The 22,572-nt window shown below is 37.9% G+C and overlaps 1 protein-coding gene across 1 annotated transcript; it reads left to right on the top strand.

Moving 5' to 3' along the window:
• Window positions 1-21,223, top strand: LOC129438914 (active breakpoint cluster region-related protein). Its single transcript, XM_073859867.1, has 22 exons — window positions 1-836; window positions 1,000-1,112; window positions 1,336-1,440; window positions 2,435-2,695; window positions 4,252-4,359; window positions 4,443-4,497; window positions 4,581-4,630; window positions 4,723-4,863; window positions 4,956-5,071; window positions 5,197-5,353; window positions 9,786-9,911; window positions 10,088-10,163; window positions 10,847-10,942; window positions 11,037-11,108; window positions 11,523-11,620; window positions 11,700-11,798; window positions 16,354-16,526; window positions 16,797-16,936; window positions 17,052-17,186; window positions 17,341-17,446; window positions 17,597-17,717; window positions 20,537-21,223. The coding sequence occupies exons 1-22, from the start codon at window positions 782-784 to the stop codon at window positions 20,630-20,632; spliced, it is 2,499 nt and encodes an 832-aa protein (XP_073715968.1). The 5' UTR covers window positions 1-781; the 3' UTR covers window positions 20,633-21,223.
• The last annotated feature ends 1,349 nt before the right edge of the window (window positions 21,224-22,572 follow it).

Consider the following 22,572-nt stretch of genomic DNA (forward strand, 5'->3'; position numbering starts at 1 on the left):
TCTAAAAGGTGCCTTGAAGGTACATATCTCTACCTAAATAGTAGGCCTACATTATGACAACGTCCATCTTTTCTCTATAACGAAATAGACTTTAGTAAATATATTAGTAAATATGTTTTATTTTAATATTTCTGTGAATATCATGGTGCCTGTAAGCAAAAGTGCCTGTATTGTATTGTATTACCATACAATTGTATTCTCCAATTTTATGGTAATATGATTGTAGTAAATGCAATACTCTATTTTTCCAGCAGTAGGTGGTAGTGTTAAATAGTGATAGATTGACTGCTTCACAGTCCAAAAACGTGATTGCAACAACAACAGGCAGTTTAAAAAATGTTTTGAATACCTGTCCATTACAAATTAACACACTGTAAAGATGGCCATTGTAGATATTCAAAGATAAACTAAAATAACAATTTAAACTTTATTAAAACTTAACAGTACTTAATGCTACTTCTTTGCTGCTTTATTCTAATAAAAATGTAGATACATTGTCATTCTTATTGTTAAACAATATTATAAATATATGATGAATCATAATGGCAATAAACATACACAGCTTCTTGAAATTGAAAAAAAAAATCAGGAACATGAGATTTCCCCTGCTGCCTCATAACTTATTTCTTATTGTGTTTGTGAGAAGCAGGAAGAATGTGAGCTTGTTCACCACAGACGACTGTCAGTGTGCGAAAGTGAAAGGATATATCACATATCGCAGAGCGACTGCAGCTTAGTGCCCTGAGACACACAGGTCGGTTCTCGGCTTTGGCTGCTGGTGATGGAGCTCTTTAAGGAAGCAGAGGACTATCTAAGGACCTGTGACATCACACCTGGTAAGACGGAGCAACCCAAATTCATGAGCATTTGTTTGATTTGTTTTACTTCTTTTTAAATCACATTAACCAAGTTTTTAAAAAATGCCCTTCGATCAGAAGACAGTATGGTCAACGAGTGCTCTGTGTACTAGTTTTATATTGTTTCATGGTTTTCTGACAGTGACTGAGGATGAAATGGGGGAATCTGACTTACTACAGGATGTGTTCAGTGAGGAGACAGACTGGGTATCTCACAGCCCTCTGCAAACCGAACCACGCGAGTCATCAACTCAAATATGCAGTCAAAATCTTTTACTGATACTTACTGTAGCTGGTTATAAACTCATCTGTAACTTAGTCACTTGTGTGCATTTAGATATTAGCACTACACATTTGATCATTTACCTTTTTGAATGACAAGTGGTTAAATACATATAGGTTACCTTTACGTGAACCATTTGAATGTTTTAAGTGATTGGTAAGAAATGCAGCTGTTTCTGTTGTAAAAACTCTCCAGATATCTGAAAGCCCAGACGAGCTGCTACAGAAGAGAATGGTGGTTTTGAAAGGGCTTCTGACCAGTGAGGAGATCTACCTGACAGAGTTAGAGACACTGCTCATGGTAATCCGTACGCGTGCACGGACGCACACTCACATATATTAATATACGTGGACTTTCTATAGACGTAATGACTGTACAAACTGTAAATTCTATCCTACGCAGAAAACTTTCTGCATTTTTACATTTTCAAATGATCATCATGTTGTATAATTGTCAATTTGAATTGTGGGGACCACGTCAGTGATGTATGTGCTTAAGACTTTTACTGGGGACATTTTAATGTACAGAAACATGTATACACACAGTTGTCAGCGTATGATTTTATCTACATTCATAATGGTCAGCCTATATTTTATCAGTTTAATCAACAATTATTTTTATTACTTCCTGTCTTAAAGCACTTCCTCATTATGATATCTGATAAAAAAGTAGTAGGTGTGAAGACCAACTCACCAGAACACACACAACTAAAATGTGCTACAGTAGTGTTATTTCCAGCCTCCATTAGCACCTTTATATCTAATGTTTTCTCTTTCAAAAAGGAAATTAAAAGCACTAGCTGTCATTTTTAGTCTAAATCAGCATTTACAGCTTCATCTCTATATTCATTTATAAACAGATGTGTCTAAAAGCATTAATTTTAGAGTCTGTTCTCAAGCTTAAGACATCCTCCACTGTACTTTCCAGCTTCCGAAACTTCTTATTTAAGTCCAACCTTTTCCCATCTGTCACATCCTGCAAGGGCAACTTCTGTTTCTTTAGTGAAGTACTTGCTTCCCTTTCTAATTTGGTTTTCATTTACCCATAAAGTGCCTACTAAAGAATCCAGAGTTGCATGCAATAATAAAGTATATACAAGTAAATAATAGTGTCAAATTTCTTATTTACTTCCTCTTAAACTTATCACACTTTAATGAGGCGAGAAATGGGTAAGGGTTTGGTTTCACCAATGGTTAGAAGGCACTTAATTTTTTTGTTAATTAGCATTTATTCTCAAATTCAGTTCCTAAACTTTCCTTCTTTAATTCGATCATCTCCGTCTCTTTATCTCCAGCCCATGAAAGCTCTGAAGGCATCAGCAGGTACATCTCAACCCGTGTTGTCCACCGAGCAGGTTCAGACTGTTTTCTACCAAGTTCCTGAGCTTAGAGACCTGCACAAGGATTTCTACACTAGCCTTAAGACCAGACTGAATAATGATAAAGGGCCAGATCAGGGGCTTGGATCACAAGGTCAGAGGACTGAGAACGGCGGAGAAATGCAGTTTTACCAAGGGCACCTTCAGTTACCTGTAGGAGATCTGTTTCTTAAATTTGTAAGTTTATCTTTTTCAGCATTATATGTGAAAATGTGTTAAAGGGGCCATGGCACAAGACTTTTTTAAAGATGTCAAATAAATCTTTGGTGTCCCCAGAGCACATATGTGAAGTTTTAGCTCAAAATACCATATAAATAATTTATTATAGCAAGTTAAAATTGCCATTTTGTAGGTGTGTGCAAAAATGTGACGTTTTGGGTGTTTCCTTTTATAATGCAAATGAGCTGATGAAATTCAAACACTGATCACAATGATGGTGGTTTGTTGCAATTAAAACTCATTTGTGGTTTTCTCTGCACTAAATGGCAGTGCTGTGGTTGGATAGTGCAGATTGAGGGGTGGTATTATTATAATAAGAGCTCCTTATGACATCATAAGGAGAGCCAAATTTCAACTACCTATCCTTTCATGTGCTTGTAGAGAATGGTTTACCAAAACTAAGTTAATGGGTTGATCTTTTTCACACTTTCTAGGTTGATAGAAGGACTGGGGACCCAATCATAGCACTTAAACATGGAAAAAGTCAGATTTTCATGCCATGGGCCCTTTAAGGACAAACTTAATAAACTTTAAGCCTCATAAACAATGACCATAATTAAACATGTTGAATTATCTCTAGTATGTTAACTAATTATAATTTCTGAAATGATTATTTGTTTAAAGGGGACATATCATGAAAATCTGACTTTTTCAATTTTTAAAGGCGGAGTCCATGATGTTTGAAAGCCAATGTTGATATTTGAAATCACCCAAACAAACACGCCCCTACCCCAATAGAATCTGGACCTTCTGTTGATAGACCCGCCCCACACATACGCAACCCGGCATTTGATTTGATTTAATTGGCTATAAGTGTGTTTTGGTAGTCGGCCCGTCTCCTTTTCCAAAGCGTTTTTCAAACATCGTGGACTCCGCCTTTAAGTCCTATAATTCATTCCCCAGTGCTTCTATCAACGTAGAAAATGTGAAAAAGATCAACCCAGTAACTTAGTTTTGGTAAATCTTTCTCTACAAGCATGTGAAAAAAAAGGGGATTGAAATTTGGCTCCCCTTGTGATGTCAGAAGAGGATGGTACCGCCCCTTAATATGCACTGTCCAACCACTGCACTGCCATTTAGTGCAAAAATCAGCTCATTTGCATTTAAAAGGACGCACCCAAAACGACACATTTTTGCTCACACCTACAAAGTGGCAATTTTAACACACTGCCCTACAAAGCCAAAGTGCAGTAACTACGCATTTGGTCAAAATTGAGTTAAGGGTTAATTGGGCTTTGTGAGATCTTGTGACAAAGTCTCCTGGTTTAATTTTGTCCCATTTCAGAGAAACATGTGTGCCAAAATTGCAGTAACATGTTTGACTGTCTGGTGTGAAAACTTTAAGGGCATTTTTCTCAGTTTCAGTGTTTGCATAGTTACTGCACTTAGCGTTTGGAGGGCAGTATAATTTATTTTACATTTTAAAAAAGTCCCCTTTAAATAATTAATTGCATGTTGTGGCACATCAGTTTACATCCAGACATGTGCTTATGCTTAGTGTCTGTATTGTGTAGGTTAACCAGTTAGGAGTTTACCGGGGCTTCATTGATAACTATGAGAACGCACTGAGGATTGTGCAGAAGGGTATGCAGTCAGATCAGCGCTTCAGGACACTAGCAGAGGTCTACTTCCATTTTGTCATCTCTACTTTCATGTTGGTACACCTTGCTGGTACTTATCTCATTTTTTTCTCTTTATATTTTAGAGTATGATGTCATCCAAAGGGTCAGACAATGTCAAAACGAAATACACTTTTGAAGGTAAACATGAATTAGTTGCATTTGAATAAATCTATAAACACCTGGGTCATTAATTTTTTTAATTCATTCATTGCACTCCATAGCTCTCCTGTATAAGCCGTTAGACCGAGTGATGAAAACCACCCTCGTGTTGCATGTGAGGCACTGTTCAAGATCATTTCTCCCTGCATATACACTTTATAAATATTCATTCATGCTCAAGGATTTATTATTACGCTTTTCCCTCATGAACTGTGGAATCACACGCCACCCGATCACCAAGATAGCGTCTCGCTGCAGGAAGCCCTTCGTCTCTCCAGCAGCTTCCTGTCGGGGGTCAATGAAAGGTCCCAGTGTAAAAGAGCTGTCATGCTCAGCAAAGGAGAGGTACTCATGACTAGCATTTCACCTTAAACAAAGGCTTTGCCGGTTTATGCCAGCTCAAGTGCATGCTGTCATTATAACCATGTGTGCCATAGAGACGTCAACTGATGCGTGATGGGTTTGTGGTGGATGTGTGTGAGAGTGGATACAGCCTTAGACACCTCTTCTTGTACACGGACCTGCTACTGTGTGTCAAACTTATAAGTGCCGGGTAAGTCTTTACTAATCAAATATGACATTATAACTTAAACTTTCAAAAAATGTTTTAAAGAAAAAACGACATATTAGCACAAAATAGATTTAGCCGTGAGCCTGGATTTATGTTTGTGTATGCAGGAAACAGGCACACTACAAGTTTTGCTGGTACCTGCCGTTGGTTGGCCTAAAGCTGCATTGGGCATCTGAACATCTGCCCTCATCAGAATGCCAAATAAAAATCAGCAAAACCAGAGCTAAAATGTACCAGCTAAAACAAGCACTCCAGCAAAATATGGTAAGACAGGAGAGCTCACACGTGGTTGTTTTAGTTATTTAGCTCTACAAAAATGTAGGTTGCTGCAGATGTGTAAAGTACTCAAGTATTTTTACTCGAATATTTTTTTCCTAAAGTATCTGTACTTTATTTAAATGTTTTTCTTTTACTTCACTCCATTCTGATACTATACTTTTACTCGACTACATTTCATAAAAACTAGTTTAGACTGACATCACACGATCCTCGTGCGGCCAAACATTCTGCCGTTTCCGGGCTCTGGTTGTCAGTTTCTGCCTTAAGCCGCGATGGCGACAAGCGATGAACAGCAGTGGGATCTAGTTTAGTAGCGGTTTTCTTTCAAATTTTGTGGCTGGTCAGGACTCACACACACAACCGCCTAGAAATAAGAGTAGCAACTGCCCCAAAACTGTTGATGTTGATCCGGTGGTCGAAGAAATGCAAGGAAGCACGATTTAAAACCATAATGCCCTTGTTTTATTACTTTACACTGTACTAGGTAGCCTACTGTAATAATTTACAAATCTAGCATTTTCTTTGCTAAATGACTGCTCTCATTACAAATATATTCCAAAGAAAAGTTCATTACTTATGAATGATTTTAGCATTATTTGGGAATACAGATAGGATAAGGTAGGCATAGGGTATAATTCTGTTGGTGCCATACAGAGAAAGTAAAATTAAGGCTTTTCAACCTAAGACCAGTGAGTTTTTACAGATGTTAAAGGACTTATGATATTTTGTTTTCGCAGAGCCATGTCTTATTCTAAATGCAAATTAAGTTGTAGTTTGTTTAGTTAACACAATTATCAGCACACCAAGTTTTGAAAAAGTTATTTCCGGCCCCTACAGGGTAAAGTTATTTATCATCCTGCCCTTAACCTAAAATGAGTTTGACACCACTGTTTTAGACAGAGATGTACTTACAAGTGGGGTCTATTAATACCCGGCGGAATTTTGAACAAATGTAAAATGACTTCGGTATAATTTCACTTTTTCATATTTTGTTGTTTATATTTGCCAAAAAATTAATAAATTATATTTTCATTTTAAATTTCAGTTTCTTTAGATGTTTCAAAAACAACCCAAGAGTATAAACATGACATTAGAATAATATAAATTTTCAACATAATGCAACAGTATTAGCAACGGGACAAAAGTAACAAGTGTCACGCTACTGGACACTAATCACAGTGCTCCATGTGATACAAATGCGCAGGTCAGAGTTCACCAGACTTGAACTTTGCTACACTGTGACCTGCGACATTTTGCGTCTGACACATTTTTATGCGTATGAATGGAACTCAATGGGATGAAAAGTTTAGTGTGATCGCAGCTTTACTTTTGTCCCGACAGGAACTCCTGATATTTAAAGAGCAACTATGGTCCGATTCACGATTTTACATTTTCTTTGGTGTGTACGTGTGTATTAGTACATGTTAAGGATATGCAAAAGGTACAAACCCCAAAGTAAACAATGACGGGAGTTATCGTATCCAACATAAATCTCTTTTCATAGACTGCAACAAACATACAGATTGTAGGCAACAGTTTACTTCCTGGGATTGGTGATGTAGTAAAGACCGACATTATACTAATTCCTCCCGATTCGGACTCACAGCCTGTAAGTTAACTCCTGTTAGCATTGCATTGTGAGCGAATCTTTCAAACATGGTAAGAAACGTCACATTTCCAGCTGATGTCAGAGGCCAAATCAGGCGAATCACAACGTACAGATTAGCTGGCCAATCAGGGACACAGCGCTTTTCAGATCGATGAGTTTTGTACAAAATAAATGCATTTGAGGAAGACAGGGATATCAGGAGCTACAAAAATGTAACGTATTTGGAAAATAATGTGTTTATTTACCATAAACCATGCAAACACGTATTATACCAAATACACAAAATAACGTTGATTTTTAGCCAGTGTTGTTTTTGGCAGCCCTTTTAGTTTCAGTCTTAGTCTTTTGGACGAAAATGCTTTTTAGTTTTAGTCACATTTTAGTCACTTATTAACTTGATAGTTTTGTCAAGTTTTAGTCGATGAAAACACAAAAAGGTTTTTAATCAATTTTAGTAAAAATAGTATTCTTTAACAAATTAATTTAGGTTAAAAAGTGTGGTGTATTTAAAACTATTAAAATGTGCATTAAGGTTGTCCCTGAGGGCTTGCCGTTGTTTTAGTCGGTGTGCCTTCTGCGCATGTCATAACAAAAAAGTTGAGCCTGATATACCCTCATGTTGAGTTTGTGTGTTACGCTGAGACCTTGCTTATAAAGTTGAGAAACGCATGCCTTGCCTTGTTATTTAAATACACCACAAAAGTATTGGAAATGAGCTTAGGTTTGACAAGTAGGTACATGTAACACCTTAAGCTTACCATGAAATGTGTCACACTGATTGTCGAGTAAAATTGAATGTGTTAACAGCGTGACTTGTTCGTTACCTTTTAAAAGATATTAGCGTGATGAGCCTTCATGTGCCTCTTGAGGTTGGTGGTATTCTTTCCACCTAGTTTGTGGCCACATTTACCGTTGTCTCCCAATATGCATTCCGTTTTTATTTCTGATGGATTATACTGTAAGTATGTCCATAAATCATCTCATCGTTTCCGTTAATTGGCTTCACCACCACGGTTTGTCGAACTCGCCACAGCCGCAGGTGTGTTGTTGTTGTTTGAAATCTAGTGCACGTGCGTGGCATGGCGGCAGCTGAGTGGTGGGCATACCCAAAACAAGGATAGCAAGCGCCAACATTGTTTATACTTTTTAGCTAAAAACAGACCGATTTTACGCGAAATAGGCAGAAATGACATGAATTGTAAACGCCAGACTTATAATCATTTTCGCTCCGTCTCGTCTTGTCTCGTCAACGAAAACTCGAAAGCGTCTCGTCATGTTTTCGTCACCTTAGAGCCATTTTTATCTAGTCATCGTCGCGTTGGCGTCATAAAAAAAGGTGCGTCAAAGAAATAATTTCGTTATCTTCATCGTTGACGAAAACAACACTGTTTTTAGCAATGAAATAGGTGCACTTTAAACCCGAATTACTTTTATTCTGAAAAACTCTGATAAGGCAAACTTTACTCTGCAAAAATTATTTTCAAGAAAAAATTCTTAGTATTTTTGTCATGTTTTCAGTAAAAATATCAAAAACATCAGAGTTCGGTACATTTGGATGATGTGAAAGCTGTCTTCCGAACTCGGGTGCGCACCCGCGAAACGTACTCGAGTCCGCTTAAAAAGGGTAGTCTGGGGTCCGGTTCATGTGAACTCCAGATCGGTTCGCTGCTAATGTGAGCGCAATCGTACCAAATCGCGGAAGTGAACCGCTGTTAATTACGTATTATATGGAACATCCCACCAAAACAGACGTCTCTCTGCTTGCAGTTCGTCAATCACGCTTGTCGTCTTCTCGTTTACAGCGGTTGCCAAGCAACATGAGAAAACGCCGGCTGCAGCTTGATGATGCAAGCGTACCGCGGTTCGGATGCAAAAATAATATGTGAACACAGTCCATGGGGGGCATGGGGAGGGGGGAGCAATCGAAATGTGACCAAATGTGAAACCGCTCTAAGTCTAAATATTAGACCAAAAATATCAAATTGAAGTGATTTTGTGCAGAAAACAAGTAAAAAATCTGGGTAAGCAAATTTTTCTTGAATGTTTCTTGAATTTAGTGTGTATGAAAAATGTTCAAGATTTTTTTAATCGAGAAACACAACGTGTTTTTAGAAAAACATGACGGCTTTAATTTACTTACCATAGTCGAAAACAGCTTTCCGGACCTACACGCCGGAAATGATAACAAAATAACGTGACAATTCTCAGCTCTGTCAAGGGTTGCGTGCTAAAGATGCTGTCATACTTTGGCAAGCGTATTCAGAGCTCTGAGAAATGGCTTTGTTACTTTCGCCCCCCGGTTCTCCCCTACATAACACCTTTGCTAGCAAGGTCATTTAAATATCGCTCTGTGTGCATTCTCCGAAAAAAAGCTACATCAAGGTACAAAAGTTATCACTTGGCAGTACCTTTTCAGAAAGTACACTTTTGTACCTTAAAGGTACATATACTGGTACCTCCAAGGCACACGCTGATACCTCAAAGGTACATGTCTCTAGCTAGAACTACTTGATAAATACTTGATAAATATTGGGCCATTTTTAAAGGTACCTTTTTTCTGAGCGCGTGTGTACTTTGTGTTTTTCTGATCTAGATAAACTTTTGTGGACAAAATGCTAAAAAACCTCTTTAAAAACATTTTGGGCATTCCACCATCAAAAGTTGTTCTGATAAGACCTAGCCTGTGGTCTATTCTGTACTTTTTTATTTTTTATTTAGTTACAGAACAGAATGGCAATGGTAATTGCATATTTAGATTTCTGCTTAAATGTGTTATTTGTAACCTCTGTATGGGTGTGTTTGTCACAGAAAGGTGGCAGGGGGTCATTTTCATGGGCAGTTGAACGATTGAAGCGGAAGCTCGAAGACTGTGAACTATGGCTTTTAACAAACACGCCGTCATTTACTTTAGACCTTCACAGCAGCAGTGGAAAGGTGAGACCACAATACTCTCACACGTGCCCGCTTGCACATCCTCTCTTTCACACCCACAGCATCTTAGATAAAGGCGTTTAAGAAGTTGATGAGGAACTTTGGAAGGAACAAAGACTCTGTGTGAATAGAGATCTATAACAAGCCTCGGTTTTAACCGCAGCTTTCTTTCTCCTTAGAGTCATACCATTAGACTTTATTCTTTGTATGAGCTGGACGAGTGGAAAGAGGCCATTGAGATACAAAGTGGAAAGAGTGAGTGCATCTTCATCCAATCTGCTTTTTTTCTGTGTTATTACATTTTCTGACTTGTGCTTTATTTATGAGGTTTCGTAAATATTTGACATAGAGGACATGTTTGTTACCAGTGTTGGGGGTAACGCATTCCAAGTAATGTGCATTATGTAATAATATTACTTTTCTAAAGTAACAAGTAAAATAACGCATTACTTTATAAATCTACACATTAAAGGCGGAGTACACGATGTTTGAAAAACGCTTTGGAAAAGGAGACGGGCTGACTACCAAAACACACTTATAGCCAATCAGCAGTAAGGAGCGTGTCTACTAACCGACATCCTTGCCGGGTTGCGTATGTGTGGGGCGGGTCTATCAACAGAAGGTCCAGATTCTATTGGGATAGGGGCGTGTTTGTTTAGGTGATTTCAAATATCAACATTGGCTTTCAAACATCGTGGACTCAGCCTTTAATATTTGAGTTACTTTTCTAAAAAATTTAATTAGATAAAAACATTAACTAAATTAAACTGAACATAACTAAAAAGTAAGTAACGCAATTAGCTCATTACTTAATATTGTAATGCATTACTTTTAAAAGTTACTTTCCCCAACACTTTGTCACCCACCATATCACGTAATGCATCTGTTATTAAGTTATGTATGTGTGTGCATGCATGTGTGGTGACATATTTTTACAGGTATAGAGACGGTTCCTCCAGACCTTCTGTCTGTTACTAGTTCCTGTATCAAACTCAGAATGACTCAACAACCCCCCCTTCACTGCATTAAGCCTAGTAAAGCTCTCACTGCTTTTTTTACACATTAAAGAATGCCCTCTCTAAATCTCACCTGTGTATGGTGATAATACTGAATCTCTTTTTCAAACAGACGGCAGTGCACACATGTGTGGGAGCATATATGTGATGGTGCATTCGGCATGTGGTCTAAAACATCCAAGCAGTAAGTGACATTGAGACACAGACTTATAAATGTCTTTGTCTTCACTTAAATGGAAGTTTCCAAACCACAGGCCAAGCCACAAACTCATTATATGTATATAGAACATAGTGCCTTCACCAAGCACTGTGTCTATTGTAACACAACATGTAAAACAGAACTACATGAGCATGCAAAAAGATTGAAAACCCCCAAAACACATTTTATAGAGCAAACACGAACGAGACAAATTGATGTAGCGAACCTGAAATCCATTTTGTCAGAATATAGCGTTCAGTTTGGCTGCCCTTTGTAAGCATTATAATAGAAGTAAGAGTAGTGGATCAGATTTATATTCATTTTGCAAGACACATTTATGTGATGTAAAATGTATGAATGTGCAACTTGAGTTCCTTGTATCTCTGTGTGTTTCTGCAGGTGCATATGTGTGTGTGGAGGTAGATGGCTTTGAGTTTTATGACAGGCGGAAACAAACCTGCCTTTCGGCGTTTAGTGTGACACCGGTGTGGGATGAGGTGAGGGGTGGGCAAACACACCGCATACCATCAATAGTGTTTGATTTGAATGCATTGATCAGTTTGTGTTATGATATAGGAGCTGGTCTTTCAAGTGGATGGAGCTCAGCAGCTGTTACTGGTGTTTGTTTCTCAATCTGAAAGTGACTCAGAGGACAACATTTCGGGCAGAGCTGTGTTACAAGTGAGTTCACATACTTTTGCCTTGCACAAATGGAGCTCCAAAAGAACAAGACACATATGTTTTTAGCCATATGTTTATGTAAGTTATTGGGTAATTAATGTGTATCAATGTGAGTTGTTTATTTTTAAGTCTTTGTGAAACAATGTATGGGACTTGTCCCTTTAAAGCAGTCTTAATTAATACCGTATTTTCTGGACTATAAGTTGCACTCATAGTTTGGTTGGTCCTGCAACTTCTAGTCAGGTGCGACTTATATGTCAAAATTATTTAATATGAACCAAGAGAAACCATTAAGGGGGTCGCACACAGGACAGGTGTCGCTGCCCAGCTATGACTCAGGAAGTTGCTCAAATCCCTGTCGCGCCACAGAGCGCCACTCACATAGTTTAATATTAAATAACATCATATTTGTCCCAAATCATTAACGATTAATATTGGCTGCTATCACATGTTTTTGCATTTTGAAGTAGACGCTATCTGACGAAGCTTGCGCTATTTAAAGTGCACTTACGGTTTCCAATACCTCCAAGTTGTCCTAGACGCGGCGCGGCCGGGGTGCGACCCCCTTTACCGTCTACAGCTGCTCCTGTATTTATGTAATTCAGTGGATTCAGTGAGGTGGAATGACTTCGGGACCTTTTTGAACTTGATTTGGCTTGCCGTGTACATTTAGCCTATTTAGCCTCACAGGTATGTTCTGTATGCTATTGTGTGTCATGTATATGACTGTTTATGTTACGTTAAAGCAACACTATGTAGTTTCCATGTAAAAATGACTTACAGCTCTCCCATGTGGTTGAAAAGCACAACAGTGCCTGGTATCAGACACTCTTCTGCAGGCAGGGGGAGGGGCGGGGCTGTGTGCTCTACCCTCCACCGCCACTTTCAGAGTGTGCTTGTAGCAGCTAGGAGGCTGCTTAGCTTGCAGCAACATTACAATTTGTCCAGTTAAAAGTTGTTCTATCACTGAAATAATTTTAGAGACATTATTTAAAGGTAAAAAAACGACATAGTGTTGCTTTAACATATACGGACACCTATTCAGCCTGCTGTTCTGTGCTTTTGTTTAGTTAAATAACTTGCCTTTCCAGATTAAATGTCTGTTCTTGGGCTTGGATTTTGTGAAATCATTTTCTAAATAAACGCGACGTATAGTCCAGTGCGACTGCGATATATGTTTTTCCTCTTTAAAACGCATTTTTGACTTATGGGACTTATACTCCGGAGTGACTAAAGGGGATCGCACACCGGACGCGCAGCTCAGCGCCGTGCCCTTTTAAAAAAATTTGAACACATTGCTTTCTATGAGTATACTCACACCGGCGCAGACAGGTGGCGCCTGTCCGCGCCGCCTAGCTGTGACTCAAGGGGATCGCACACCCGCTGCGCAGCTCAGCGCCTCGTCGCGTCTAGGACAACTCGGAGGTATTGTAAACTGGAAGTGCACATTAAATAGCGCGAGCTTCGTCAGATAGCGTCTACTTCAAAATGCTAAATATACGTTAGCAGCCAATGTTAATCGTTAATGATTTGGGACAAATATTATGTTTTTTAATGTTAAACTATGTGAGTGGCGCTGTGTGCCGCGACAGGGATTTGAACAACTTCCTGAGTCACAGCTGGGCGGCGCGGACAGGAACCACCTGGCGGCGCTGGTGTGCGTATACTCATAGAAAGCAATGTGTTCGATTTTTTTAGAACGGTGCGGCGCGGCGCTGAGCTGCGCGGCCGGTGTGCGATCCCCTTTAGGAAGTTGCTCAAATCCCTGTCGCGCCACACAGTGCCACTCACATAGTTTAACATTAAATGACATCATATTTGTCCCAAATCATTAACGATTAAAATTGGCTGCTAACGTATATTTTGCATTTTGAAGTAGACGCTATCTGACGAAGCTCGTGCTATTTAACTCTTTCCCCACCATTGACGAGTTATCTCGTCAATCTGCATTACCGCTATTATCCGCAACTTATAAAACCGTAAGTATTGCCCTAGGGCAAACAGCTGTATGTCCGTGTATGTTTTAAAGATCGCTCTGCATCTGATCTCTATCAAAAGTCCTTCACAAAAATGGAATTATCTCAGCTTTTTGCTCAAAATTTGGTGTTTTTGATGAAACCTACACATATTTGAGAGGTGATAAAAACAGAACACATGAAGGTAGGATGAAACAGATTTTTTAGTTTGAAAGCAGAGGGTCTGTTCTTTTAATTCATATATTGTATGTTTATATATTTAAAAAGGAGCATTTTCTGGAAGGCATTAAACTTTTGTGAAAATCATAAAAAATGCTGGCGGGGAAAGAGTTAATGTGCACTTCCGGTTTACAATACCTCCGAGTTGTCCTAGACGTGGAGCTGAGCTGCGCGGCCGGTGTGCGATCCCCTTTATAGTCCTGAAAATATGGTAATGCTAATGTTATAATGACTGAGACTGACTGAATGGTGTTTTCATATCATTAACATAAATAATTTTTCAGTTTATTTATATGGGGATTTACATGTATGGCTAGATTTGTGCTTCAGTGTTTGTTTTAGGGATGTTCATTTCAGTTAATTTTCCTGACCGACAACCTCAGATTAATAACCAAACATTACCTGTTAACTGATAAGATTTTAATATTAAATTGCCATTAAGTAAAAATACAGTTGACGGTTGTCTGTGATCCAGTAAAAACAACACAAACATTTTATTTTATTTAAACGTCCAAACAGCAGCAACAGATCAACAACAGAAACAGGATTCATACATTATCAAACTTTCACGCAAGATTACAGAATGACAGTATTACTGGCAGATGTTAAATGTTACTTACTGGCAACAGTTTGTTCAAAGTTAAATGAACATTAAACAGAATAAAACTAAAATAACTTCTGCATTCAAAGCATTATGGGAACCAAAATCTGCAAAAGGCTGTTATTTTATAGTTTTATTCTGTAAAGTTACTGGCAAACAGTTGCATAACTACAGCAATTGTTTTTACAGTGTACATTATCAAAAAGCATGCGATCAGTCCAGAGGATTAATATCCAAAGAGGGCGTATTGTCTCTTTTTCATCTACCACAGTGGCCATTTCTAAAGCAGGGCACATTTCAAAAAGTTGTGCATCTTCTTTCTCTGTTTGGGAAAAAAGCGAGACGCTTCTCTGTGCAGCTTCCAAATCATACTCAAGCATGGACACATACACTCACCTAAAGGATTATTAGGAACACCATACTTACACTGTGTTTGAGCCCTTAATTCTATGTGGCATAGATTCAACAAGGCGCTGAAAGCATTCTTTAGAAATGTTGGCCCATATTAGGATAACATCTTGCAGTTGATGGAGATTTGTGGGATGCACAAACTCCACCACATCCCAAAGATGCTCTATTGGGTTGAGATCTGCTGACTGTGAGGGCCATTTTAGCACAGTGAACTCACTGTCATGTTCAAGAAACCAATTTGAAATGATTTGAGCTTTGTGACATGGCGCATTATCCTGCTGGAAGTAGCCATCAGAGGATGGGTACATGGTGGTCATAAAGGGATGAACATGGTCAGAAACAATGCTCAGGTAAGCCGTGGCATTTAAACGATGCCCAATTGGCACTAAGGGACCTAATGTGTGCCAAGAAAAACATCCCCCACACAATTATACCACCACCACCAGCCTGCACAGTGGTAACAAGGCATGATGGATCTCATTCTGTTTACGCCAAATTCTGACTCTACCATCTGAATTTCTCAACAAAAAATCGAGACTCATCAGACCAGGCAACATTTTTCCAGCATTTAGCCTCTTTTTCCTATTTGTAGTGGAGATGAGTGGTACCCGGTGGGGTCTTCTGCTACCATCCTCCTCAAGGTTGTGCGTGTTGTGGCTTCACAAATGCTTTGCTGCATACCTCTGTTGTAACGAGTGGTTATTTCAGTCAAAGTTGCTCTTCTATCAGCTTGAATCAGTCGGCCCATTCTCCTCTGACCTCTAGCATCAACAAGGCATTTTCACCCACAGCACTGTACCATACTGAATGTTTCTCCTTTTTCACACCATTCTTTGTAAACACTAGAAATAGTTGTGTGTTAAAAATCCCATTAATTGAGCAGATTGTGAAATAATCAGACCGGCCCGTCTGGCACCAACAACCATGCCACGCTCGAAATTGCTTAAATCACCTTTCTTTCCCATTCTGACATTCAGTGTGGAGTTCAGGAGATTGTCTTGACCAGGACCACACCCCTAAATGCATTGAAGCAACTGCCATGTGATTGGTTGATTAGATAATTGCATCAATGAGAAATTGAACAGGAGTTCCTAATAATCCTTTAGGTGTGTATGCACCATGATTTCTTATACAAATGACTACCAATAGGGCAGCAATAATTTGCATCATTTACAGGCCATTCACAAATTAAGGATAGAAAAGTGACAAAATGTCTAGGCACGTGTCAACACGCACCGTGTGTTAACAAATATTTTTTCTTTTAACTGATAATATTAATCGGTCAATATGAACATATCTACTTTGTTTACTATAACGCATGAATAAATTATGTATGTGTACTTTACAACTAAGTTCTGACAACATGTTAAAGAAGTGGAAGAAACTTACTTGTTCTTTGGGGGAAATCGATGTAACCTTGTCAATCAAGTACCTGCCCCACCCTCTTGAGCCTCCAAGCTCCACCCCTCTCATACCGGAACCAGTGTTCTGTGTGCAGATTGGACAAGTGGCAAAGTGAGTTTACAATTCAAATCATTTTTACAGAAGTGGGATACGTGTTTTACTTACTACAAGGCAATTGAACATCTGTCTTCCTTCTGTCAAGAGGTATTTATGTGCTGATATGTGCATTTTTTTAGAGGAAATGTAAAAATAAATTTTCTCTCAGTTTTTGTCATTTTAAAGGAAGACATTTTTTTTAGGCTTAATCCTGTGTGTGCAAAATTGACTTCAGAAGTTAGCTAAATCTAGCAATACCTCTCTCTGAAAATCTTGTGTGTACAGGCAAGAGGGCGTATTGGTCCCTCACGTTGTCCGTTCCTGTGTGGAGGAGGTTGACAGGAGAGGACTGAATGAAGAGGGCATCTACAGAATCTCAGGAGTTAGTAGAGAGATACAAGACCTCAAGCATGCATTTAACACTAGTAAGTGTGTGCTGTATACCTATTTAAAACATTCTTTAGGGACAAAAAATATCTTGTTTTGCACAGCAAACAACAGTTTTTCTTTCTCTCTCTCTTTTTGTCTTTATGTGTGTAGATTACCGTGAGGCTGTGAGTAAACTGAGGAGTGTAGATGTAAATGCAGTGTCAGGCACTCTCAAGCTGTACTTCAGAGAACTTCCTCTACCTCTTATTCCCTCAGATCATTTCCAGGCCCTCTCAGCGGCACTGGGTGAGTCTATTACACATATGAATGCATATCATCAATGTCAGGCCTCTGTATATTGTCACAATAGAAATATGAGACAAGTAGAAAAAAATGGAGAACACATAATTTTGAAAACATGTACAATGATAGTCTCTTTCTCTCTATCTTATTGTGGCAGACATTGCTGACCCATGTGTCAAGGCAAATCATATGCTGGCTGTCTTGCAGGCCTTACCAGATGTAAATCGCAATACCTTCCTCTTCCTCTTACACCACTTGAGACGGTAGGCTACATCACTTCCTGTGATCTGATAACTGTCAGAACACTGATTGAGTTTTAATCTTGATATGAATTGTTGTACTCGATGGATGTTAATTACAGAACGATGTTGCTTTTCTGTCTCTTACACTTGTCATACACATGTTTTACTTAGAGTTGCAGAGAGGCAGGAAACGAATAAAATGCCTTTGAGTAATTTAGCCACAGTGTTTGGTCCCAGTCTCTTGCGCCCCCCAGTGGATCGTGTTGACATATCTCAAGAAGTGGAAGTTCAGGCAAGTTATTTTTGCTTTTTTGTCTTAAAATAAATGGTAAGAAATACACATTTAGTGAAAACTATAATTAAGGTTATTAAAGATTATAAGTATTGGTGATTATTCATATATTAATGAGTATATTACTCATTAAGTTTTCACCAAAATAAATTGTTATGTAAGGAATAATGTAAAGGCAGACGGTTGATATTGCAGAAATAAGCGTAGAGCGTATTTTGCGATAACAACCTTCTGCCTGTACACTATCCCACTTATTACACAGCTATTTACCTCATAAGTAAGGTAAGGAACATTAAATAGTGATTTGAAATATTGTATTTTTAATAAATGCAGACCTTCCGCAATACTGAAATCTCTGTTGTTGTTTGTACTTAAAAAGTCAAGTAATCATGGCTAAAATTTTGCATTTTGGACTGATAATATAACAATCTTAGTTTGTTACTTTATTAACTTACAAAAACCATGGACATAAAAATTACAAGTGCAATGAACTTAAAATTATTACTACAAAATGTCACAATGAATACAAATAAGCCTTTGCCCCTGAATTGTTTTTGGTTATTTACCCTTGTTCAGAAAAATAAAAACTAACAGGACATTACCATCTTTGTAGTATTTTTCATGTTATTTTGTTGTAAATTATTGTTTTTTGTGAAGTCACCGTTCAGGTGAACAATGCTTGTTTTGGTATACATGGACCTTGTTGAACTCATTGTATTTTTCTCCACTGTAATGAAGATACATATGAACAGTGCAGTTTGTTGTGTGCTTCTGTGCAGAATTAAGTTTAATTAACAAAGAGTCAGTCCCCAATTCCTTTCATTACACTTTGTTACAAAGTTTAATAACAATTAAAGTTTAGTCTTTGTTTAAGTGCACTAAACATTCCACGTTTGGTGAACTTAACAATTTAAGTTCAGTCTACATGACCACCAAGTGAAGTAAACTTAAATATACATATACGGTTTTTGAGACACATTGCTGGAAAAAAATTGAGAGAACGAGTTTACTCAGTTAAATAAGTTTATGTCAACTTATTTGGATTTCAGTGAAGGAAAACCCGTTAATTTTCAGTTTAAGATAAGACGTTCAATTGTCATGAACACACTATTTTACCTAGCCCCTAAAGTGACATTGGAGTAAAAAAATCTAAAGTTTAGTTTCATGTGCTCACGTGAAAGCTACATGTGCAGATTTTTTTTAAAGTTTAGTTTCGCACGTAAAACTAAACTTTATTTAATTTTTTCTCCATGTCCCCTTATGGGCTCCGAACTATTTGGTTTAATAATTTGTAAAAATTATGTCATATACATCATTTACAGTACTGTGCAAAAGTCTTAGGCTACCACCACCAGACTTAGAAGTTGTTTTTAGAAATTTTAATGTCCATCCATATTTATTTTTCAATCTATTTTATTAAGATACAAACAGAAAATACAGGAAATATGTACAAAAATGTCTTCTTAAGGCATTGTCTGTATTTAGTGTGACCTGTCACTAAACCGATCTTGAGCGTTTTTGAGCAGAATGAAGTAAAAAGATAAATTTCTTTCTAATTAGAAATTAGGATTTAATTTTATTTAGGTTTAAGAGATCCTGCAGTTTCCTGATTTTGCTCAAGTGGAAGGGGAGTTTACCCTAAAAACTTGACACATCAGCTTACATTTTTATACAGTTTTTAATACTATATACACATTTCCTGTATTTTCTGGATGTATTCTATTAAAGAGACTGAGAAACAATTATATATGATCACTATAACATTGCAAAACAACTAATGTAATTGTGGCATGGTGGCCTAAGACATTTGCACAGTAGGCTACTGTACACTGTTAGACTTTTTATTGTATATATGTATATATGCGGTAACTCACTGGCACCGTATTGCCAGTGAGTTACTGTAACTGCCCCATTACAGTACCATAACTGCACATGTTTTTTACAGTATGATGCCTACTGCAGTTCCATTTTACAGTATAATACCCTTACTGTAACCTAGTTTTAAAAAATATACTGCCTTGAAGGGGAATCAAACCCAGGTTGCCCATGTCAAAAGTCTGTAACACAACCACAGTGCCACAAAGCCACTTGATAAAAGTTACTCGCTACACTCCCCAAGTAGCCTCTTCTGTCACTCTCCCGACACTCAGAGGAGCGAAATCTTGGCATCACTAGTGGTCTTGAGGTCAAATTCAAATCTGACGGTCAAGCATTTATCCATAATCCTTTCTTGTTTCTAGCTACAATTCTCAATCAATTATTTACACTGCTGAAAAACAATTCACATTTTGAAATTTTCTTCACTGCTAAAAGCATAACAAATAAAATGTATTTCATTTTATAGATATATTTTATTTTTACATGTTATATGCTTTTATAACACTGTTTTATTCAACTACAGTAGCAATACTGCTGTTGTTTTACAGCAGTCTACCGCAAATTCAAAACATACAGTAAATCACTGTAAATTAAATGTTAATGCACTGCACTGCACTGCACATTACAGTAATGAACTGGAAAAGAAAATGATGGTATTTTACTGGGCATTTTGTGATAAGTAACTGTAGAAATTACAGTTAAGTCTAACAGTGTATATTTAGCATTCAAGTTACTGTGTGTTATTCGTTTTGAACTGTTGTTATCTGGGAATAACAAACCTGCTAATGTCACCACTGGCCAATCAGAGACGTGTAATAAATAACATGAGGTTATGATGGCAGTTTTTAGTCTGGAATTGTTTTGGGAATAAACCCGTGAATCTTTACCGTAAAGCTCTATGAGTAAAACATGTTAATGTGTGGCCTTTTTCTTTGTCATAGGTTCAAGTGATTAATCACTATCTGCAGTGTCAGAACCTTCCAGAAGCTCTTCTTACTAAACCCCTGGAGATAGATGAGCTAACAACAACAGAATAGCAACAAGCCTCTTGTTAACCGGATCACCAAAATGTCTGTGAAAAGCTATGGATTGAAAGATGAGCCTAATTTTTAAAAGGCATAAAGTTAAATATGTGTGATGATGTTTTCTTTAACATTTTAAGCAAAATTACTTTATTTGTATAATTTTCAAACAAATTAAGTAATTTGTTTTTTTAAAAATGTAAATGTATTTGTATACGTTTCATATTCTCAGCCTATGGTTGATTGTCGGGACAGGGTTTGGGGAGTCAGCTGTGGAAATGCAGCACAGGGCGTAATAAAGACTTTTTTGTTTCAAAGGCAACCTTCAAAATATTTGGTAAAATCTTAGAAGTCATTTGTTTGGGGTGCCCATGCTTTTCCATGATGCTCCTTTTCCTTTTATATATTAAAATAAAACAAAATAATACACCAAATATTGACAAGAATGCTTTATCTTGTAAATTAAATTGATGCTTTTTGGGGATAGTTTAACTTCTATCTGTTCACATGGGTGCCCTAACTTTTGCATGGCACTGTACATTTGTAAAAAATTATGTATAAATTTCAGGTTTCAATGGCATTAAAAGAAACTGACATAACCAAAAACTAACCTTGTTTCAGTTGATTTTGAATTTTGATTTGTCAGAATGTGGACATTACTAGTACCAGTGTGAGAGAACCAGTATGCTGTAGACTGTCACTTAAGCCTCCCCTAAGACACGAAAAGACAGGAAAGTATGATTAAACCCTCTATTGGTTGCCTTAAAAATCTCTGGGTGGGCCTAGAGGGTGATAGGGGAGAAAGGTGAAGTGAGACACTTGTAATATCCTAACACAGATGGCCAGTTCACTCACACACACACACATACACTTGCAGGGGTCACCAATAGCTTTACCGCTCTTTCCCGACCCCTCACCCACACCTCCATGGAAATCAATCCGTTACAGTTCAGCTTCAACAAGACCAAGTTCACCATGGCATGAACCGGTACTTCAAAGCGATCTATGTTTCCTAACCTCCCCTGAGTTGGCTGGGTGTTGCTTTTCACCTCAGCTTATGCCCCACCTGGCCGGGGTGGGATTCGCTCTCCCTCCTTCTGCATGATTTTGACTTTGATCCATAATCCCAACTTGGAAAAGCGCTGCTGTTCCCAGCGTTTAACACAGGAAAAGTGCAGCAATGTCAGATGTATGCCGTAACGCCATCCAGACATGCCCCGGTTTCAATGGAGCATCAAATGGTTAATGAAAGAAATCAGTACTTCTAGAGTAAGGTTCCTGTGGTTAATCACTAATGCATAGGAGACAAACACAAAGGATATTGTCACTAGAATAACAAAATGAGAATAATTGATGAAAAAAAAATGAAAACCATGCTGCTCAAATGTTTGAATCGAGGCATATTTTGAAGAAGGCGGTCAACCCTTTCTGGAAGGAAGGGTCTCGTCTCCATCCTGTTTTAGTTTATTTCCTTAGAGTTTAATCAATGCTGGGAAAGTCTTTCATTTAGTTTGAGCATGAACAACTGTTAGAATGACTTCATTGGTGAAATTAGGTTATTATATATGTGGTATATATGTGTATGTGTGTATATACATTTGTGGACAAAAATATTGGTACCTTTGGTAAATATGAGCAAAAGAAATAAGCTGTATAATAAAGAATAGGCAAAGAAAAGCTATGTAAATAAACCTACAATGTTTCTCCTTTTGAGATTCAATAAAAAACACAAAAATTCAATGGTTCATTGATAGAAAAATTGAAAGTGTGTGTGTATGTGTGTGTGTGTGTGTGTGTGGGGGGGGGGGGGGTTCCACATCAAAATGTTTTTCTCAAATTCACGTTGGCCACAATTATTGCCCCCTCTTTATGTAATACTCTTTGCTTCCTCCATTTGCAAGGATAACAGCTTAGAGTACACTGTAAAAAAAATCAGTAGAAATTGCAGCTGGGTT

This window comes from Misgurnus anguillicaudatus, chromosome 21, assembly GCF_027580225.2.
Source record: "Misgurnus anguillicaudatus chromosome 21, ASM2758022v2, whole genome shotgun sequence".
In the NCBI taxonomy this organism is placed as follows: domain Eukaryota; kingdom Metazoa; phylum Chordata; class Actinopteri; order Cypriniformes; family Cobitidae; genus Misgurnus; species Misgurnus anguillicaudatus.